Below are 16,509 nucleotides of genomic sequence, written 5' to 3'. Positions count from 1 at the left end.
AATTAGTTAAGTCTTTGTATTGATTGGATTTAAAAAAAGTCCTGAGCTATTGGAGCTGCTTAGTAGATAAAATAATCTTGTATTGAACAACATTCATTTTCAAACAACTAGTCTTTAATAACACTTTCTTCAGGCAGGTGTAATACTCATTAAGATTTTATTTATTTGCTTAACAAGCTCTCTTTTCCTAAGTAAATTTCACGCTGTTTCAGATGTCAGACTAGAAATGAAAACAAAACGAATCAGTGACATTTTTATTAAGATATTTTGCTAGTAAAAATACTTCTTAAAAGCATTTGAGCTGTAAACATTGTCTTCCCTCAAGGAACTTATACTCAAATAGAAGCAAGCAGCAGACAGGTAAAAACCACAGATCCTTCTTCACAAGTGCTCTTTTAGAATTGATTTTATAAACTTTTTAAGTTGACACTTTGCAGTCAGATTATGGTAATGGTTCTCAGGCTTTGGGTGATTCAGGTCAAGCTTTATTTTTGCAAGTTCTCTAAAGTTTATATGTAATTCATTGTTAAAGCTAGTGCTAGCTAACCATATTTTCTTTGCTTTCTCTGTGCTATTAAAGAAAAATTTTGTTTTTTTGTAGCTTATCCCAGAGTAAAAGTTTTCAGAAATGTTCATGCTTATTTAGTTTATACCTCTGGCTAGAATTAATCATATAACCTTTTTTGGGGGGGGGGAGGGAAGGGGTGTGCTGCTCAAATGTCTTGTGGCTTACTAGGGAAATTAGTTCCATGTGCAAGAATTAAAATATATCCTGGAAGTATTCAGAGCATCCTCATTGCCTTCTGACTTCTTGATGAAGCTTTCCTAATGACAGTGAATAATGATGAAACATGCTGACTCTTCTTTTTAGTCTGTTAGTCTTTTTATGGCTCTGTTTGACTTCAGTTTGGATCTTTCCTGAATTGTTTATGAGAGTAATAATAATTCAGATAGATTCCTTCAGGACCATGACATTGTTATGATAAAATAACACCATCTAACAATTATATTTTAAAAAAAAATTTCTCCTCCCCTCCCCCAAATCACAAAAGAGCTTTTGTTAAGGATTTTATTAACTCTATAGGAATAGAAAACAAGATATTTTTTAGTGCAGGAATATTTGTTTTTGTTTTGTTTTAATGGTGTTGTCTTGTGTTATCTATCCTTTGAGAACAATATCGGTTTAATTGGTTGTCAGTGAAATAAAAACTTTCTTCTTTTTTGTCTCCTTCACTAGGTTTCAGCATTAAAAACAATGGCCAATCAGGGAGGTCCCAAGTATACTCTCTCTCAGCAGCCCTGGGCACAACCAGGTATTCAGATTTTTACCACTTGGATTTTCTTTTTAGTCTGTGGATTTAATTTGCATTTATATAGCACTTGTTCTATGTGCATAGTATTCCTGCTTTGCTCTAAGGTACTACTATGAAATGATATATTTATGATTCAGTTTCCCTAAATGCAGGTTAGTTGAGAAAAGTCTTTTAATTTATACAAGCATTCCAAGTAATAAATAAAAATGAAAAATAGTTTGTATAAAAACTTTTTTTATATTTTGTTGGACAGAATGATTTTAAATCATTTGAATATCTGAAACCAATTTATCTAATGATCAACCCAAGAAATCCTAGTTAGGATTTTCACATAATTTTTTGAATAAAAAAATTATATGCTTTTTAAAAGTTGTAGCTCCTACTAAAGTATTTTAAATATTTAACATGCTTTTAATCACTAGCAGTTTTTTAAAAAAGATAATTTCTTTAAGGGTATTTCCAACTAAATTGTACACTTTAGACAGAAAACATTTATCAGAGTTTCAGTATTTAAAGCTGGATAATTTTTAATCTCTTATGAAAAGTGTGTCTTAACACTTTTTTCCTTAGTTTTAAAATGTATTGATTAAGAAGCAGCAGTGGATTTGGAGTTAAGATCTTTGACAAATGGCTTTTCCTTCTTGATCCCTGAGGGGGATGTAATATTGCTGATGTCAGCTACTTCATAGAGTTGTCTGGGAAATGGTTTGTTTGTTTTTTAAATAGTAACATGCTACACAAATGCAAACAATTTTTATCATGAACAAATTAGAAAATGCCCAATGTTAGTTCTCAGCTTGTGAAGTGTTATCCTTTGGACAGTAAAAATGAAGATATAAATGTTGTATAACATAGAAACATAGCGAATGCTTACTTTTTTTTTTCGTGACATTGAAATCCAACTATTAAGTATTAAAAGCAGAACTGCCTGTATTCATGGGAAATTCTACTAGGATAAGAAATGATCACAAGAGAACTGTAATATACAAGGTAAATTAGACATGTTAATTACATATCAAAAAGCTGTTTGGGGCCCAAAGTGAAATGTTGTTTTTAGTGGAGTACAAGGAAAGATTCTTAGGGGAAGTTGCATTTGAAGTGGGCTTTAAATTGTGGGGAGGTATTTTTTGTTTTTGTTTTTTTAATTAACAAGCATTTATTTTTTTGATGTAGGAATTTATACATTGGAGGTGGAGAGGTGAATTTTAGATGTAGAAAATAGGATGAGCAGAGGAACAGAACTAGTAGTGTGTGTTCAAAGGGCAGAACTAGTAGTGCATGTGCTCAAAGGGCAAGGATTTGAACATGATGACGGGATGGAGTAGAGCAGAAAACTAAACCTTTTATTAAAGTAATTAAGAAAGTTGGAAATATTTAGAAGTTGCTAGATGACAGGGAAAAAAAAGTAGGAAGAAAATGATATAAATTCAATGGACTTCAAAAGAGGAACATTTTTGGAGAGGCATGGTAGAAAAATGGTTTCTGCTCTTGAGTTGCGAAGAGTCAGAACCTTTAGTGGTTGCCAGCAGAGATGCTTGCAAAGGATTTGCAAAGAGAGAATGAAGTTTCATTTAAAGTAAAAAGGTATCACAGAATTTTAGAGCTGTAAAACACCTCAGTGCCCTCCTAGACCAAACTATTCATGAAAAAGAATCTCTTAGAAGTCAAATAGGTTGAAAAGCTAGAGCTCTTAGAGGAATTTGAGAATATAGTTCCAGAACACTCAGTGAATGACCCCAGAGATTGAAATAGCACCTGTAGAGGAGGAAGGCTAACTAAAATGGACTGTAGGTTTGGGGAAAAGCGTTACAGACCTGTGTCTTGGAACTGGAGTGGTGAAACCAACTATGGAGGGGCAGCAGAAAGGGAGGTGGATTGGGGTGCACCTTAACAGTAGAATTCTTGTAAAGTTGATCTACTCAAGAATTCGAAGTAAGTCTTGATGACTCCTCCTTCCCCTTAAAGAATGGAATAGTGTTTCTGTTGGGTAGAGAGAACAGCAGTGAATCACAAGGTTCACATATAGTATCAGTACCCTGTTTTCTTCTTGTTAGAAAACGGAACATTGTTTTTCACCTACCTGGAGTGTTTATAATCTTGTTTCTTACTTTTGTGGTTTTTGAATATCAGACTACTTTCAGTTTTCAAGATTTTCATTTGTTACCTCATTGGCTTCTATGGTAATCCTTCAGCGTTGCCAATAGCTTCTCATCTATGTTATGTTTAAGACACTATATTAGTCACAGGAGATGTCATGGCAAAGAAGATAGGAATTCTGCCTTCAAGGAGCATATAATAAGACATACTTCATTGGAACTGTGAAGCCTTTACTGTAGGTATTCCTTTCAGGGATGAGGATCACAACACATTTCAGTCTCTTTACTGAAAAAGAGGATGAGGAACATAAAAGTGTTGTACACACTACAAGAAGTACATTCTATTAAAAGCCTACTTCTCATTGGCTTGGCACAGGATTGATATTAGTAGAATATATGGGCTGTCCATCACTCTCATTTGCTCTTACTACATGACTAGCTCCTTTCCAATCATACATATCTCATATATCCATTATACTTTTTCTCCTATGTGCACCCTCTCTCCCCCCCCAATGGCCTTCTCTGTTTCCCCAATTTCAATTCTTTTGATTAGTATGTAGTGACTCGGCCACACATCATCACTATAAAAATACTGGTTTTAAAAAGATGACTTATTTCAGAAAAAAACTTGAGGTAATTTTCCTTTCTTTATTAAAAGACCTGTGCTTTTTAAAAATAGGACAACTTATCTTGTTTTCCTCTATCTGTTCAATTGCAAACTCAATTTTACTATACCATTTGCAGTGTCTGTCCATGTTTATACTAATGTACAAACTTTGTGGGTTGTTTTTTCAACCTTCTAGCATAATTTGGACTTTCTCTCTCTACTTAGTTTTTTCCTATGTGGATAGTTAAATTCTTTTAATGATTATGAATCTCATTTATGAGTCTCAGAGATAGGGCTTGATGCTCTAAATATTGCGTAATTTACAAACAGCATCTGGATGATCTTGCCATTGAAAACAGATCTCTGCCTTGCTTGATATTGCTGATCAGTGGGTCATCAAACAAAGTTAACTATGTATTTACATCTTTCAAAGAATCCAGTATATTTTTTTTTTATTCCTGGGAGATATCTTGTTGATGAAGAGACTTTAAAGTGATGGTTTACTCTTCTGAATCAAATGCTTTTTTAGAGTCAAGTTATAAGCAAGATAGACTTTGTGCTTTCTGAACCTTTCAGTCAGTCGTGTAACTATAAAGATATGGTCTATTATAAAACGTTGTTGGGGGATAGCCTTTATGTTCTCTTCTGAGTTTTACATCAAGGATGCATCTGAAGATTATTTTAATAAATATTTTCTGTAGGTCAGAAAGTAGATACATGGATTGATGGGTATTTATGTTCTCTGTCACTTTTGTAAGATGATTACAATAATCTGATTGTCAGATTTTTCTTTTTCTTTCCTTTGGCATGATCCACTTTAGACTTTAGACTTGATCCTAACAGAGCTCGTCTGTGTAAAATGGTGCTGTTCAGTTGATTTTCTACCTTTGCTTCTTCAGTACTATTTCAGTTTTTCAGAAATCATCTTCATAAGTGTGATGTTCCAGACTCAGTGGAACCCCTCCACTGCTTTTGATAGTGCCAAAAATTTTGGAAAAAAAATTTTGTATCCATTTCCTTCTTCCTGTCTCCCTTCCATTAGTATACTACACAACATCATTGTAAAAATGGTGGTCTTAAGACGACTTTTATGTTTCAGAAAAAAACTTGTGGTCATTTTCTTTTTTAAAAAGATTTTGGTACATTTTTGAAATAGGGCAATTCATCCTGTTCTCCTTTATCTGTTCAATTTCATACCCAACTTTACTATTTGCAGTGTCTGTCCAAGTTTATACTAATGTACAAACTTTATGGATTGTTCATCCATGAAGCATAATCTGGACTTTTTCTATCCACTTGGTTTTCTTCCAGTTTCATTTTAAAATGCCTTTGGGGTGATCCTTTAGGTAGATCTTTTGCCAACTTTCTTTAAACTTTCTTTTCCTTCCACTGCATCTTGGTGTTTCTTGAAATAAATCTGTTCACAAGTTTCCACTCTTGTACTCTGTAAGATTTTACTACCATGTTTATTTATTAAATTGGTATTGCCCTTGGATGCTTTCTTTCCTAGCTTTCTGTGGAGATGAGCACTTGATGTTTGAGAAATTTCCTGTCTTCTGAAATATAATCAGTTTCTTTTTTAAAAAAAATATTTTTTACCATGCTGAATTCCTTCCAACTTTCTTCACTTCATTCTATCCTTCACATGTTTATTAGGGTGATTTTCTTAAAGCACCAATTCGACCATGTCCTCTTTCTTAATCAAGTCTAGTAGCTCCCCCTGACTGCCAGGATTTAAAACTAATCCTTTCTTGTCATTTAAATTTACAACCCTGCCCTTCCCTAAGCATTCTAGGTTTCTTAGACATTACTTCCCTCCTTTCAGTTCAATCAAATGGCCTACGTCCTGTACCTTATACACGGTGCTCCCATCTGACATCTGTTACTTATTGTTCCAATGCCTAATTCTTTTTTTTTTTTTTTTTTTAATATCCTTTTATTTACAGTTATATGCACGGGTAACTTTATAGCATTAACAATTGCCAAACCTCTTGTTCCAGTTTTTCACCTCTTACCCCCCTCTCCCCCTCAGATGGCAGGATGACCAGTAGATGTTAAATATATTAAAATATAAATTAGATACACAATAAGTATACATGACCAAACTGTTATTTTGCTGTACAAAAAGAATCAGACTCTGAAATATTGTACAATTAGCTTGTGAAGGAAATCAAAAATGCAGGTGGGCAAAAATATAGGGATTGAATTCAATGTAATGGTTTTTAGTCATCACCAGAGTTCTTTCTCTGGGCATAGCTGTTCAGTTCATTACTGCTCCATTGGAAATGATTTGGTTGATCTCATTGCTGAGGATGGCAGGTCCATCAGAACTGGTCATCATCTAGTATTGTTGTTGAAGTATATAATGATCTCCTGGTCCTGCTCATTTCACTCAGCATCAGTTCGTGTAAGTCTCTCCAGGCCTTTCTGAAATCATCCTGTTGGTCATTTCTTACCAAACAATAATATTCCATAATATTCATATACCACAATTTATTCAGCCATTCTCCAACTGATGGACATCCATTCAGTTTCCAGTTTCTAGCCACTACAAAAAGGGCTGCCACAAACATTTTGGCACATACAGGTCCCTTTCCCTTCTTTAGTCTCTCCTTGGGGTATAAGCCTAGTAGTAACACTGCTGGATCAAAGGGTATGCACAGTTTGATAACTTTTTGAGCATAGTTCCAAACTACTCTCCAAAATGGTTGGATTCATTCACAACTCCACCAACAATGCATCAATGTCCCAGTTTTCCTGCATCCCCTCCAACAATCATCATTATTTTTTCCTCTCATCTTAGCCAATCTGACAGGTGTGTAATGGTATCTTAGAGTTGTCTTAATTTGCATTTCTCGGATTAATAATGACTTGGAGCATCTTTTCATATGACTAGAAATAGTTTCAATTTCTTCATCTGAGAATTGTCTGTTCATATCCTTTGACCATTTTTCAATTGGAGAATGCCAATGCCTAATTCTTTTCTTCCTTCAGGATTCAGCTCAGACTCCATCTTCTGCTGGAAAACATCTCCTAGTTATTTCTAGACACTTTGACTCAGCTTCGAAAACCTTCTTTAAGATGGACTCTTGTCTCCTCTATATGTGTCTTTTATATACACTTATTTATGTATAATATTGTCTTCCTGATTGGAGAGTAAACTTATCTAGGGCAAAGGCTGTTTTTGCCTTTTCTTTGTATCCTTAGTATCTGGCACATATTAATGCTTCTTGATTGATTGAGAGAACATTTTAAATGTATAAGGGTGACATTGTTATAATAGTCTGCAGGGTGTTTTTTTTTGTTTTTGTTTTTTTGTTGTTGTTGTTGTTGTTTTTGCTGAGGCAATTGGGGTTAAGTAACTTGCCCAGGGTCACACAGCTAGGAAGAGTTAAGTGTCTGAAGCTAGATTTGAACTCAGTCTTCTTAACTTCAGGGCTGGTACTCTATCCACTGCACCAACTAGCGCCCTCTCCCAGGTCTTTTCTTCTAAACCATATTTTCAAGTATTTTCCACTAACTTTGCTTATGTTCATTTTTATATTGGAATAATGGATTATCAAAACATGCATTGATTTGAGTCTTATTGACTTATTCATAGAATTTCTTTTTCTTAGCTTACAACAGATGTTGGCCCATAAGCTGCAGTTATTTTTATGGTAGGCTTTTTGCAAATACTTAGGAGTGTTTCAGTGTCTAATGATCAGATGTCACAAGATATGGAAAGTACTGTGTACGTGCTAGCTATTATTATGACCAAATATATCGTGAAAAGTTCTTGCCTTTGGACACACAATAGAACTACCCTGTCCAATTTCTTTATTGTTTGCTAGCTTTCCAATTAACTATACTTTTCTTCTTTCTTCTGATTTCCTTTATGGCAAAACTGTTAAAATTGCTGTGTGCTTTTAGTTCCTCTAATCCTGGAGGCAGTAAGGTGGTCCACCTTACTGTGCATAGTGCATAAAGCACTGAGCCTGGAGTCAGGAAGATCTAAGTTCCAATGTGAGTTCCAGTCCAGCTTCAGATACTTAGTAGTTGTGTGAACTATTCACTTAACCTTTCTTGGTCTGTTTCCTTATCAGTAAAATGAGAATAATAACAGCATTTACCTCCTAGGGTTGTTGTGAAGATCAGATGAAATACTATTTAAGTTCTTTGTACACCTTAAAGTATTATGCAAATATTAGATATTATTACTCTCTAAACATTGGTCTTTGGATTAAAGTCTCAAATATAAAATAATAACAGCTAAGCTAATAGTTATTCTTAGTATCCACTGCTTCTTTCTCTATTACCTTGCTACTGTTGCTACAGATTTTATTAAGTAGAGGTAAAGGATACTTCATGGAACTAAGCTGTGAAGTAATTTAATGCAAAGCAGAATGTTAATGTTATAAAAGAGGTACAGATTAAATATCAAGACAATTGAAAGGAAGGGAGAGATTGCTTTTAACTGGAGTACTCTGGGAAGGCCATATGTAGGAGATGGCATTTGAGCCTGTTCCTTGTTGGACAGGTAGAATTTCAATTGTTGGAGATGATTGGGGAAATAATTCATCCCAAGTCTAGAGATCAAGGATGAGCAAAGAATTTGGAGAAAAGAAAAGAAAGTCTGAGTTTAGGAAATGACAGATTGGGTAAATAGAAGAGGAAAGAGGAATAATGAGTGATATGGCAAGAAAGACAATTTCATCCAGACTTTTAAGGTGCTGAAATGCCAAATTAAGGATTCAGGACTTTTTTTGCTAGGCAACAAGGAACTGAAAGTTTTAAGAATGATTGTTTTGGCAGCACTGTATAGAAAGAATTAGAGAGAGATTAGAGAAGAAATTGTAATTGTTCTGCTCAGAGATAGTGTGACTGAGTATGAATTTTGTATGATTTGAATTTTGTATGATTCATTTATATGAGGATGGACTTTGTAGAATATTTTCTTACTGTAATGGAGGTATTATCTGTAATGTTTTAAATATCTTAGTTGACATGCAGCCTTGAAAAATTGAAGCACTTCTTGGGTTACTGTCCAAAAGTTTAGAAATAGCAGGTTTTTTCATATAGTAGTAGAGGTTCTGAGGCATTCTTGGCTATGGGATTAAGCTGACTGCACTGACTTCTCATAATCAAGAACCTGTCTTATTTATATATAATTCATTGTGTTGCCCTGAAGCAGGTCTAACAATCTTTGAATTAATTGCTACTTCTAGCCATGATTTTTAGTAGTATAAAGGGCTTATTTGGGGAAATTTGTTTTCTAGCCTTTGATTTGTGAGTGGGATTCCATGAAGAAAGAACATGTAGCATGGCTTTAGTAAACATTTTTTCCTTTAAAAAAAAAATCAGCTAGAAATTAGTAAATAGCCATGTTTTGTGTAGCTATGCCAAAGATTTGATGTGTTATTGAAATAATGTTCTTTTTCCTGTGATAAGGTTTTCCTTTCAAAGCAGAGGTAATTTTACCTTACCATAAAATCCTAGTGATCTTAGAGTGCTTGATGTATCGTGTTCCTTTGTGTCTGTCAGTAGCTATGATTGTTGTTGTGTAAAGACTCAACTAGATCCCTTTTTAGCAAATTACATATTTTTTTAAGTAAGGAAAATTCATTTGGATATAGCAGTACTAATATAGCACACATTGGCATTAATTAAAAAAATCTGACCTTATCAGAATGGAGTTTTACCTAGTTATAGAATTGTTGGGTAAACAAGTTCTGAGAATTCTTTGCCAACAACTTTATTCCTCAGGATGACAATGATAATGGTGTTGATAATGGTATTATGGGGCTTCTTTAAAAATTGTTTTTAAAAAATTATAAACATAGCCTAATGAAGATGTTAAAATCTTAAGTCCATGAAACTTACCTTCAAATTAACAAGGCAGAAAAGAACAATTAAGCAGCATTGAACATGTGAAGAAAATACTTTTGTTCTGTGTCCTTTCTCTGGTCAGCTAGAAGTTTTGCCTCCTTTGGTTCTATTTTACTTTCTTCTTCCATTTATTAAAGGTGTAGTTAGAGTGATGTGAGACTTTTTGAATAAAAATTATAAGATAAAAATAAGCAAGGGAAATGAAATTGAGCCATGCAAGACCCTTCTTTTTTTTTTTTTTTTTTTATTCTTTTGAGGTGAAATGCTTAATATTACCATTCAAAAAATGTCAGTAACTAAAAGTTAACTTCTTCCTAGTCAAAGTCAATGACCTGGTGTCAAGTGCCTACAAGATGATAAAAACAAAGCTGCCATTGACACTGAGAAGCATGTCACTATACCTTTCCAATAAAGATACAGAGTTTATCCTGTTTAAGCCTGTTAGGGTAAGTATTACTATGTTGTACATGAACATCTTGGTGTTTGATTTCAACATATCTCATTGTTTTCTACTTTAAATTTCTATAAAACATTGATCACAACTGGTATCTTAGTAAAGTTGATTGCTAAAGGATTGATTCTTGGACTGCTTATTATATAGCCAACATCTATCTGGCAGTGTTCTCTAGGGTTATTGATTGCATTCTTTGCATACTCTTCCTCATTTTTAAGTTCCTGTTGGTTGATTTTAAAATGGAAATTAAAAAAAAAAAATCAAACAAGAAATGTGGCTTAATGCTAAAGCATTAAGGAGTTATCTCTCTACTGTATTAGCGAGTAGCATCATTAGATTGTTTGCTGTGACCACAAAAAGATTGTATGTGTATACAGAATTAGAACTCAGTTCTCCTAGTTCTGTGTTAGGCTCATATCTTTCTCCGGTGCTTTGGTTAATTTCCAAAATAAATTTCATATGAATGGGAGTTATATTACATTTTATAAAAGAAATTGCTACTGAACTACAGTATTCTCTTGAGAGTGCGAGGTTTGCCATCATTTAGTTTCTGCAATAAACATAACCTGACAGACTTGTCCAGGCTTGTACTAACACATCACCTGGAACATTTAGTGCATATTAGATATCTTTGGTAATGATCCACACTGTTCCTACTTGTGGTGGCAAATTTGATTAAGACTTGACATTCTAATTGCTTCAAACTTAAGACAATTACTTGTGTTTTTCAGTGCCTCATTTAATTTTATATTTCTTTCTTTCTAAGAATAATATTCAGCAAGTATTCCAGAAGCTCCACGCCTTGTTAAAAGAAGAGTTCAGCAGTGAAGATATCCAGATCATAGCTTGTCCTTCCATGGAACAGGTAAGTTTTGTGGAGATGGTACTTGAGCTTCAGAAGACCATTTGAAGTTGATTTTTTTTTTCACTTGAGTTGATCATGGTTTTGTTTTGAGTAATAAGGATTTTACTTTTGTTACATTTGGCTCATATTCTCTACTCTGATAAGAAAATTAAAATTTTAAGTTGTCTTTGGCTACATAAGATTGGTGTAAGTTTTAAATGGGGTGGGGAGCCAATTAAAATGACAACTGTGTTCTGGATGAAACCCATCTGTCTTTGGAAATGCCAGCTAGTGAGAGCCAAGGAGCTGAACAAGCTATCTTGAATCATGAATGCCAGAAGCCTCTGAATGATTAAAACTAAAAGCAAATGAGTTATGTTAGGACTCAGAGTAAATGCTGGAATTTTCTCTTGTCACTGTTGTAAAATCTCATAGCTGTATGTATACACACACATGTAATACATATATGCATGTCTGTGGGGAATTTGATCTGTCATTCCACCTATTGTAAAATTTTTGAGTTTGAATGTTCTCCCATTTTGACTCTTCAGCCTTTTTCATGTGCTTATTCAGAATTATGTTTGTTGAGTGCATATTATATACATACACTATGCTAAGTACTTTTGAGGAGAAAGATGAATAAACAAAATCCTTGGCCCCAGAGTTTATACTATAACTATAATAATAATGATAATCATATTTGCCAGCATTTTATAGTGGTTTAAAATTTGCAAAGTGTTTTGCATATCTCATTTCATTTGCCACAACAACCAGGATGTGTGTGCTTTGTTCTCATTCCCACTTTACAGATGAGAAAGCTGAAGCAGAGATTAAGGGACTTGCCTAGGGTTGTGCTGCTAATAAGTGTCTGAGGGAGGCTGGATTTATCCTCAGATCTTCCTACAGCATTCTGTATCCCCTGAGTCACTTGGATGCCATACATGAAATATACCCAAGAAGAAAACATGTTAAATGTCAAATGATAGTATAGTGCTGTGTAGTTGGATGAAGAAAGGAAGTAAGGCGCATTGGGGTCATTTGAGAATAACAGCAGCCAACATTTATTTAGGGTCTCCCTAATGTCTGAGCTTTTCTCCTTTTTTTTTTTTTTTTTTTTGGAATTGTTAGTTTACTCTGATCTAGTCTTCTTAAACTGACTTTTTTTTAATACAGTCTTTCTCATTTTCCAAAATCCTAATTATGAGCAAGCTGAACATCTGTGGCTTATTTTAAATAAGAATTAAGTATGAAAAATAGTAATCTTTTAATATGTGATTAAAGCATTCTTTCGGGCAGCTAAGTGGCACAGTAGAAAGAATGCTGGATCTGAAATTAGGAAGACTAATTTTCTTCAAATCTGGCCTCAGATAATTACTAGCTGTGTGACCCTAGGCAAGTCACTGAATTCTGTTTGAAATTCCTCATCTATAAAATGAGCAGGAGAAGGAAACAGAAAAATACTCCAATATCTTTGCCAAGAAAACCCTAAAATGAGATTATGAAAAAGAAAACACAACTAAAATGACTGACAACAACAAAAGAAATTCTCTGCTTTTATAGAATAATTCATAGCATGTTTAAAAACTTTTTTTAGTGCACATTTACAGTTGCAAAAACTGTATTGATTGGTTCTGTTTCTTTGGATTCTGTCATTTATATATATGTAGCAATTGTTTTCTCTGTATCTTTCATTAAGCTCCTTGAGCCAGTGATCAAGTCTCCATGCTGTAAAGCTCCCTATAGTATCCCATACCACTGCTGCTTTAGAAAAAATGTCAGTGCTATTGTGGTCTCTCTAATAACAGCATATACATCTTCAACCTTGATAAGGCTTTCCTTTGCTCCATTTTTGCATCATAAAGAATCATCATGGTTGTATATAGCAACTCATATGTCCCTCTCACTTTGTTTTTCAGGTGAACTTGCTGCTGTCGGTGTCCAAATAACGAAGTCCCTTGAACTGTTGTAAACAAATGAAAGTTTGCCAGGCCGGAGCAGGGCTAAGGATTCACCCATATGGCCTGCAGGACATTTGGGGGGAGGTTTGTGGTGAGATCCCCCAGGGCCCATAGCTTACTTGAAAGTCCTCTGTGCTTCTCAGCATTGATTATAGAATAAGAACTAAAGGGTAAAAAGTACCAGAAATGCCAAAGATTGACTCAACATAAATCACTGCCTAATGTTTTTAAAATGGCTATATGATATGCAACTGTTAGAAGTTAATCTGTGGACATGCAGTGAAATGATTCCTGGAGAAAATATGTGCAATGAAAGTAGGTTACTAGTTAGGAGTAGTGAAGAAAAACCTTGAGCAAGTTAATTAGAAAGCTTCTAGGAGCGTGGTTGTCTACAGTGTTAGACATTGTTGAACAGGTTCCCAGAAAGGCTATTCATAACACTGTGTAATGTTCTGTTTCTGACGCCACTTTGTAGCAAAGATGGGGTATTCTGGGAGTATAGTCTGCTTTCCTTAGAATTCAGGGAGTTATCTTTCTGTTTTATGTAAAGTAGTTGAAAAAAGCAGGTCCTGCAACAAGGTCCCTGGCATCCCTCCTTGCTCCTTGGACTGCCTTACTGGAGAGCTGATGGAGAAGAGAGAGCTGTTGCCAGCTCATAATGGCGTGGGAAGTATCTCTAATGAAAATCTGCAGTGTACAATTGCAGGTGTTTGCGAGTGGCAAGTCCCAATTAAAGCATTTTGTGCTTGGGGAGCTCTTCTATGTGAGGGAGATGGGTTACACACCTCGGGGTGCACTAACTTCACTTGAATAGCCCCTTGAAGAGTGAATGCTTTCATGGTCTCTGCAGTCACATGACTTGAATCTGTAGCTCTCTTTTAGTGGAATAAATCTTGGTGAAGGAGATAAGATGGAGGTAGATGACAGACACTTTAAAACTCACTGCTATATATCAGGGATCATAAAAGAAATGATGCCCATCTACAAATTGCTACAAAAGCATAGCTCGTGATTTAGTCTGGGTTTGCAACCAAAGTTTATAGTAGATGTGGCTTGTTTGGGGAAGGAGGGGAAGCTTCTTTAGGCTAGTCAAACATTTGTCCAGAATGAAGTGCTGAGCAGGGCTCTGGCTTGTGAGTAGGCCCTGATGTGCGGGTAATGGCTATCCCTCTTTGTACAGAGACTTTTACACAGCATTTTGCACACCTTTAGCGGCTCCTGCTCATTGTGTAGAGCTATTACATGTCCTGACGTCCGTTAGATAGAGTGGGTCATCTGTTTTTCAAGTCAATTTACATTTGTTGTAGGGTTTGCTTGATTAGCTGACTTTTAAGAAGGGAGGTTGAGAGAAGTTCAGGCTTGTTTTCTGAAATGAACTAAGAGGGAAGATATATTTATTCTTCCACTTATTGTTATAAATATATGTTTAAGAACATAGACTGTAAAATATCCATTTTGTATAATATATGTATATTTGGTCTTTTTGAATAGCCTTTTCCAAGAGAAATGAGGGCATGATTGCTGTATAGTAGTACTATGACTGATTTAATTACTTGTACAGAAGAGGGTGTATTCTTAAGGGTCAAAATGTTTAGCAGCACTCATTCTTGTGTTTTGAATTTTTCATTTCTGAAATACTCAAAACACCTCTCAAAGTGCTGAATGGTAGTGATCAGATATTTGCTAAATGAATATTTGTTTAAATCTGTACAGTTTCAAGTGTTTACTTATACACATAGTGTATATACTTTCAAATGATTAATTTAAAATGCTTTATATTATCTGGCTAGGAACTTGCAGTTTTTAATAAATGTGGATTTTTTAAAAAATAAAGATTTTACTTCCTAACTTGTCCAGTTCTTTTATTTGTCTTCAGACTTGTCTTCAAGTTCTTCTGACAAGATGATTGTAATGGAAAGACAGAAGTACCAGAGGCTTCTAAAATCTTAAGGCAATTTAATTTTTTCTTTGTTAGCAAGATAGCCATCTTCTCAAGTACTGGCAGTATAGCTAATTACATTGAAAATTCTGCTTTTTTTAAATTAGTAACAATAAAAGCAAAATTGTATTTTCTTTACTGGTATTATAAGCCCACAAAGTTATAATTGCTTTACAAGAACATCTGATCTTGTTATTTGGGGACAGGTCATATGGGAGCACTGGATGGTGCCTAAGAAACTTTAGTTTTAGGGCCTGAGAGGGATAAGGACAAAGACCCCCAGCTGTGAGGAAATCAGGCTGTCTTTTAGTTTCTGCATTAGTGTGCCACATGTGGGCAACAGAAAAGGGACTGTATTAGAGATACTGGAGCCCATGGTAAGGAGACAAAAGGTAAAAATTTGATAGAAATCCTCACAGAACTAGTTTTTCATTTTTAACAGACCATGCAAAGATGGGCAGTAAGTATACAGTAGTAGATAGAGGCAGCTTTGAAGTTAGTTCCAGACCTGGATTTGATGCCTCTACCAGCTGTGTCACTTGGTGGTGGTGGTGGTGGGGGGAACGCAACTTTTTCTTGTTTCATTTTACTCATCTACAAAATGTGAAAGAAAGTAATAGTATTTTCAAAACAACCACACAGTGTAGATAGTATTTGGGAAGTCAGTCTATCAAAACACACACTAAATGAAAGAAGTAATGAACAACTTAGAGCCAAACGAATATTCAGGTAAGAAAGTGAAAGTGCTACCAAAGTTAATTTACAGATTTAATGTTCTACCAGTTAAACTATTTGAGGAATCCTTCACAGAGCTAGGTAAAATAATAAAATTTATTTAGAACAAAAAAGGAGCTAGGATATCAAAGGGAAATGATGAAAAATGAAAAACAAGCAGTACTTCTAGAACTCAAAATGTAGTTATAGCCATCACGTAATATTTATATGTAGCATATTTTGTAAAGCAGAAATCATTAAAACCATTTACTATGAGTTAAATAGACTAGACAAAGAAGAATAAGAAATAATGATGCTCAATACAGCATTCAATAAACTTTCAAGCAAGGAAAAAACTTTGCTAATTTTTAGGAAACTTAGAAAACATTCTGACAGAAATTAGGCTTAGGTCACTGTCTTACACCGTATTTTACAATATTTGCAAAATGAACTTTTGACCTAGATATTAAAGATCTCTCATTAATACATTAGAAGATTAATAGATTCTTTACTTTTCACAGCTATGATTAGGAGGATAAATTCTCTAATAATAATAGTATTTATATCAGACTTATGTGCCACACATTGTGCTATAAGCATGTTATGATATCTTGATTTATTGAGATAATATCAAACTAAACATGATTTTAATTTATCAACTAAAGAGATCAGAGGCAATTGCAAAAAAAATAATCTTGATCATATGAAATTGAAAA

The 16,509-nt window shown here is 34.5% G+C and overlaps 1 protein-coding gene across 1 annotated transcript in view; it reads left to right on the top strand.

The window, feature by feature from the left end:
• The window catches only part of COG3 (component of oligomeric golgi complex 3), a 62,552-nt gene extending 48,265 nt beyond the window's left edge, over positions 1–14,287 (top strand). The window contains exons 20-23 of the mRNA XM_031958378.1: positions 1,238–1,313; positions 10,203–10,330; positions 11,105–11,203; positions 13,099–14,287. Coding sequence (XP_031814238.1) covers positions 1,238–1,313; positions 10,203–10,330; positions 11,105–11,203; positions 13,099–13,128 — 333 coding nt within the window. The 3' untranslated portion in view covers positions 13,129–14,287. The remainder of the gene's footprint in view (positions 1–1,237; positions 1,314–10,202; positions 10,331–11,104; positions 11,204–13,098) is intronic.
• Positions 14,288–16,509: the final 2,222 nt, after the last annotated feature.

Source organism: Sarcophilus harrisii, chromosome 3 (assembly GCF_902635505.1).
Source record: "Sarcophilus harrisii chromosome 3, mSarHar1.11, whole genome shotgun sequence".
Taxonomy (NCBI): Eukaryota; Metazoa; Chordata; class Mammalia; order Dasyuromorphia; family Dasyuridae; genus Sarcophilus; species Sarcophilus harrisii.
This window is presented reverse-complemented; position numbering and strand designations above follow the sequence as displayed.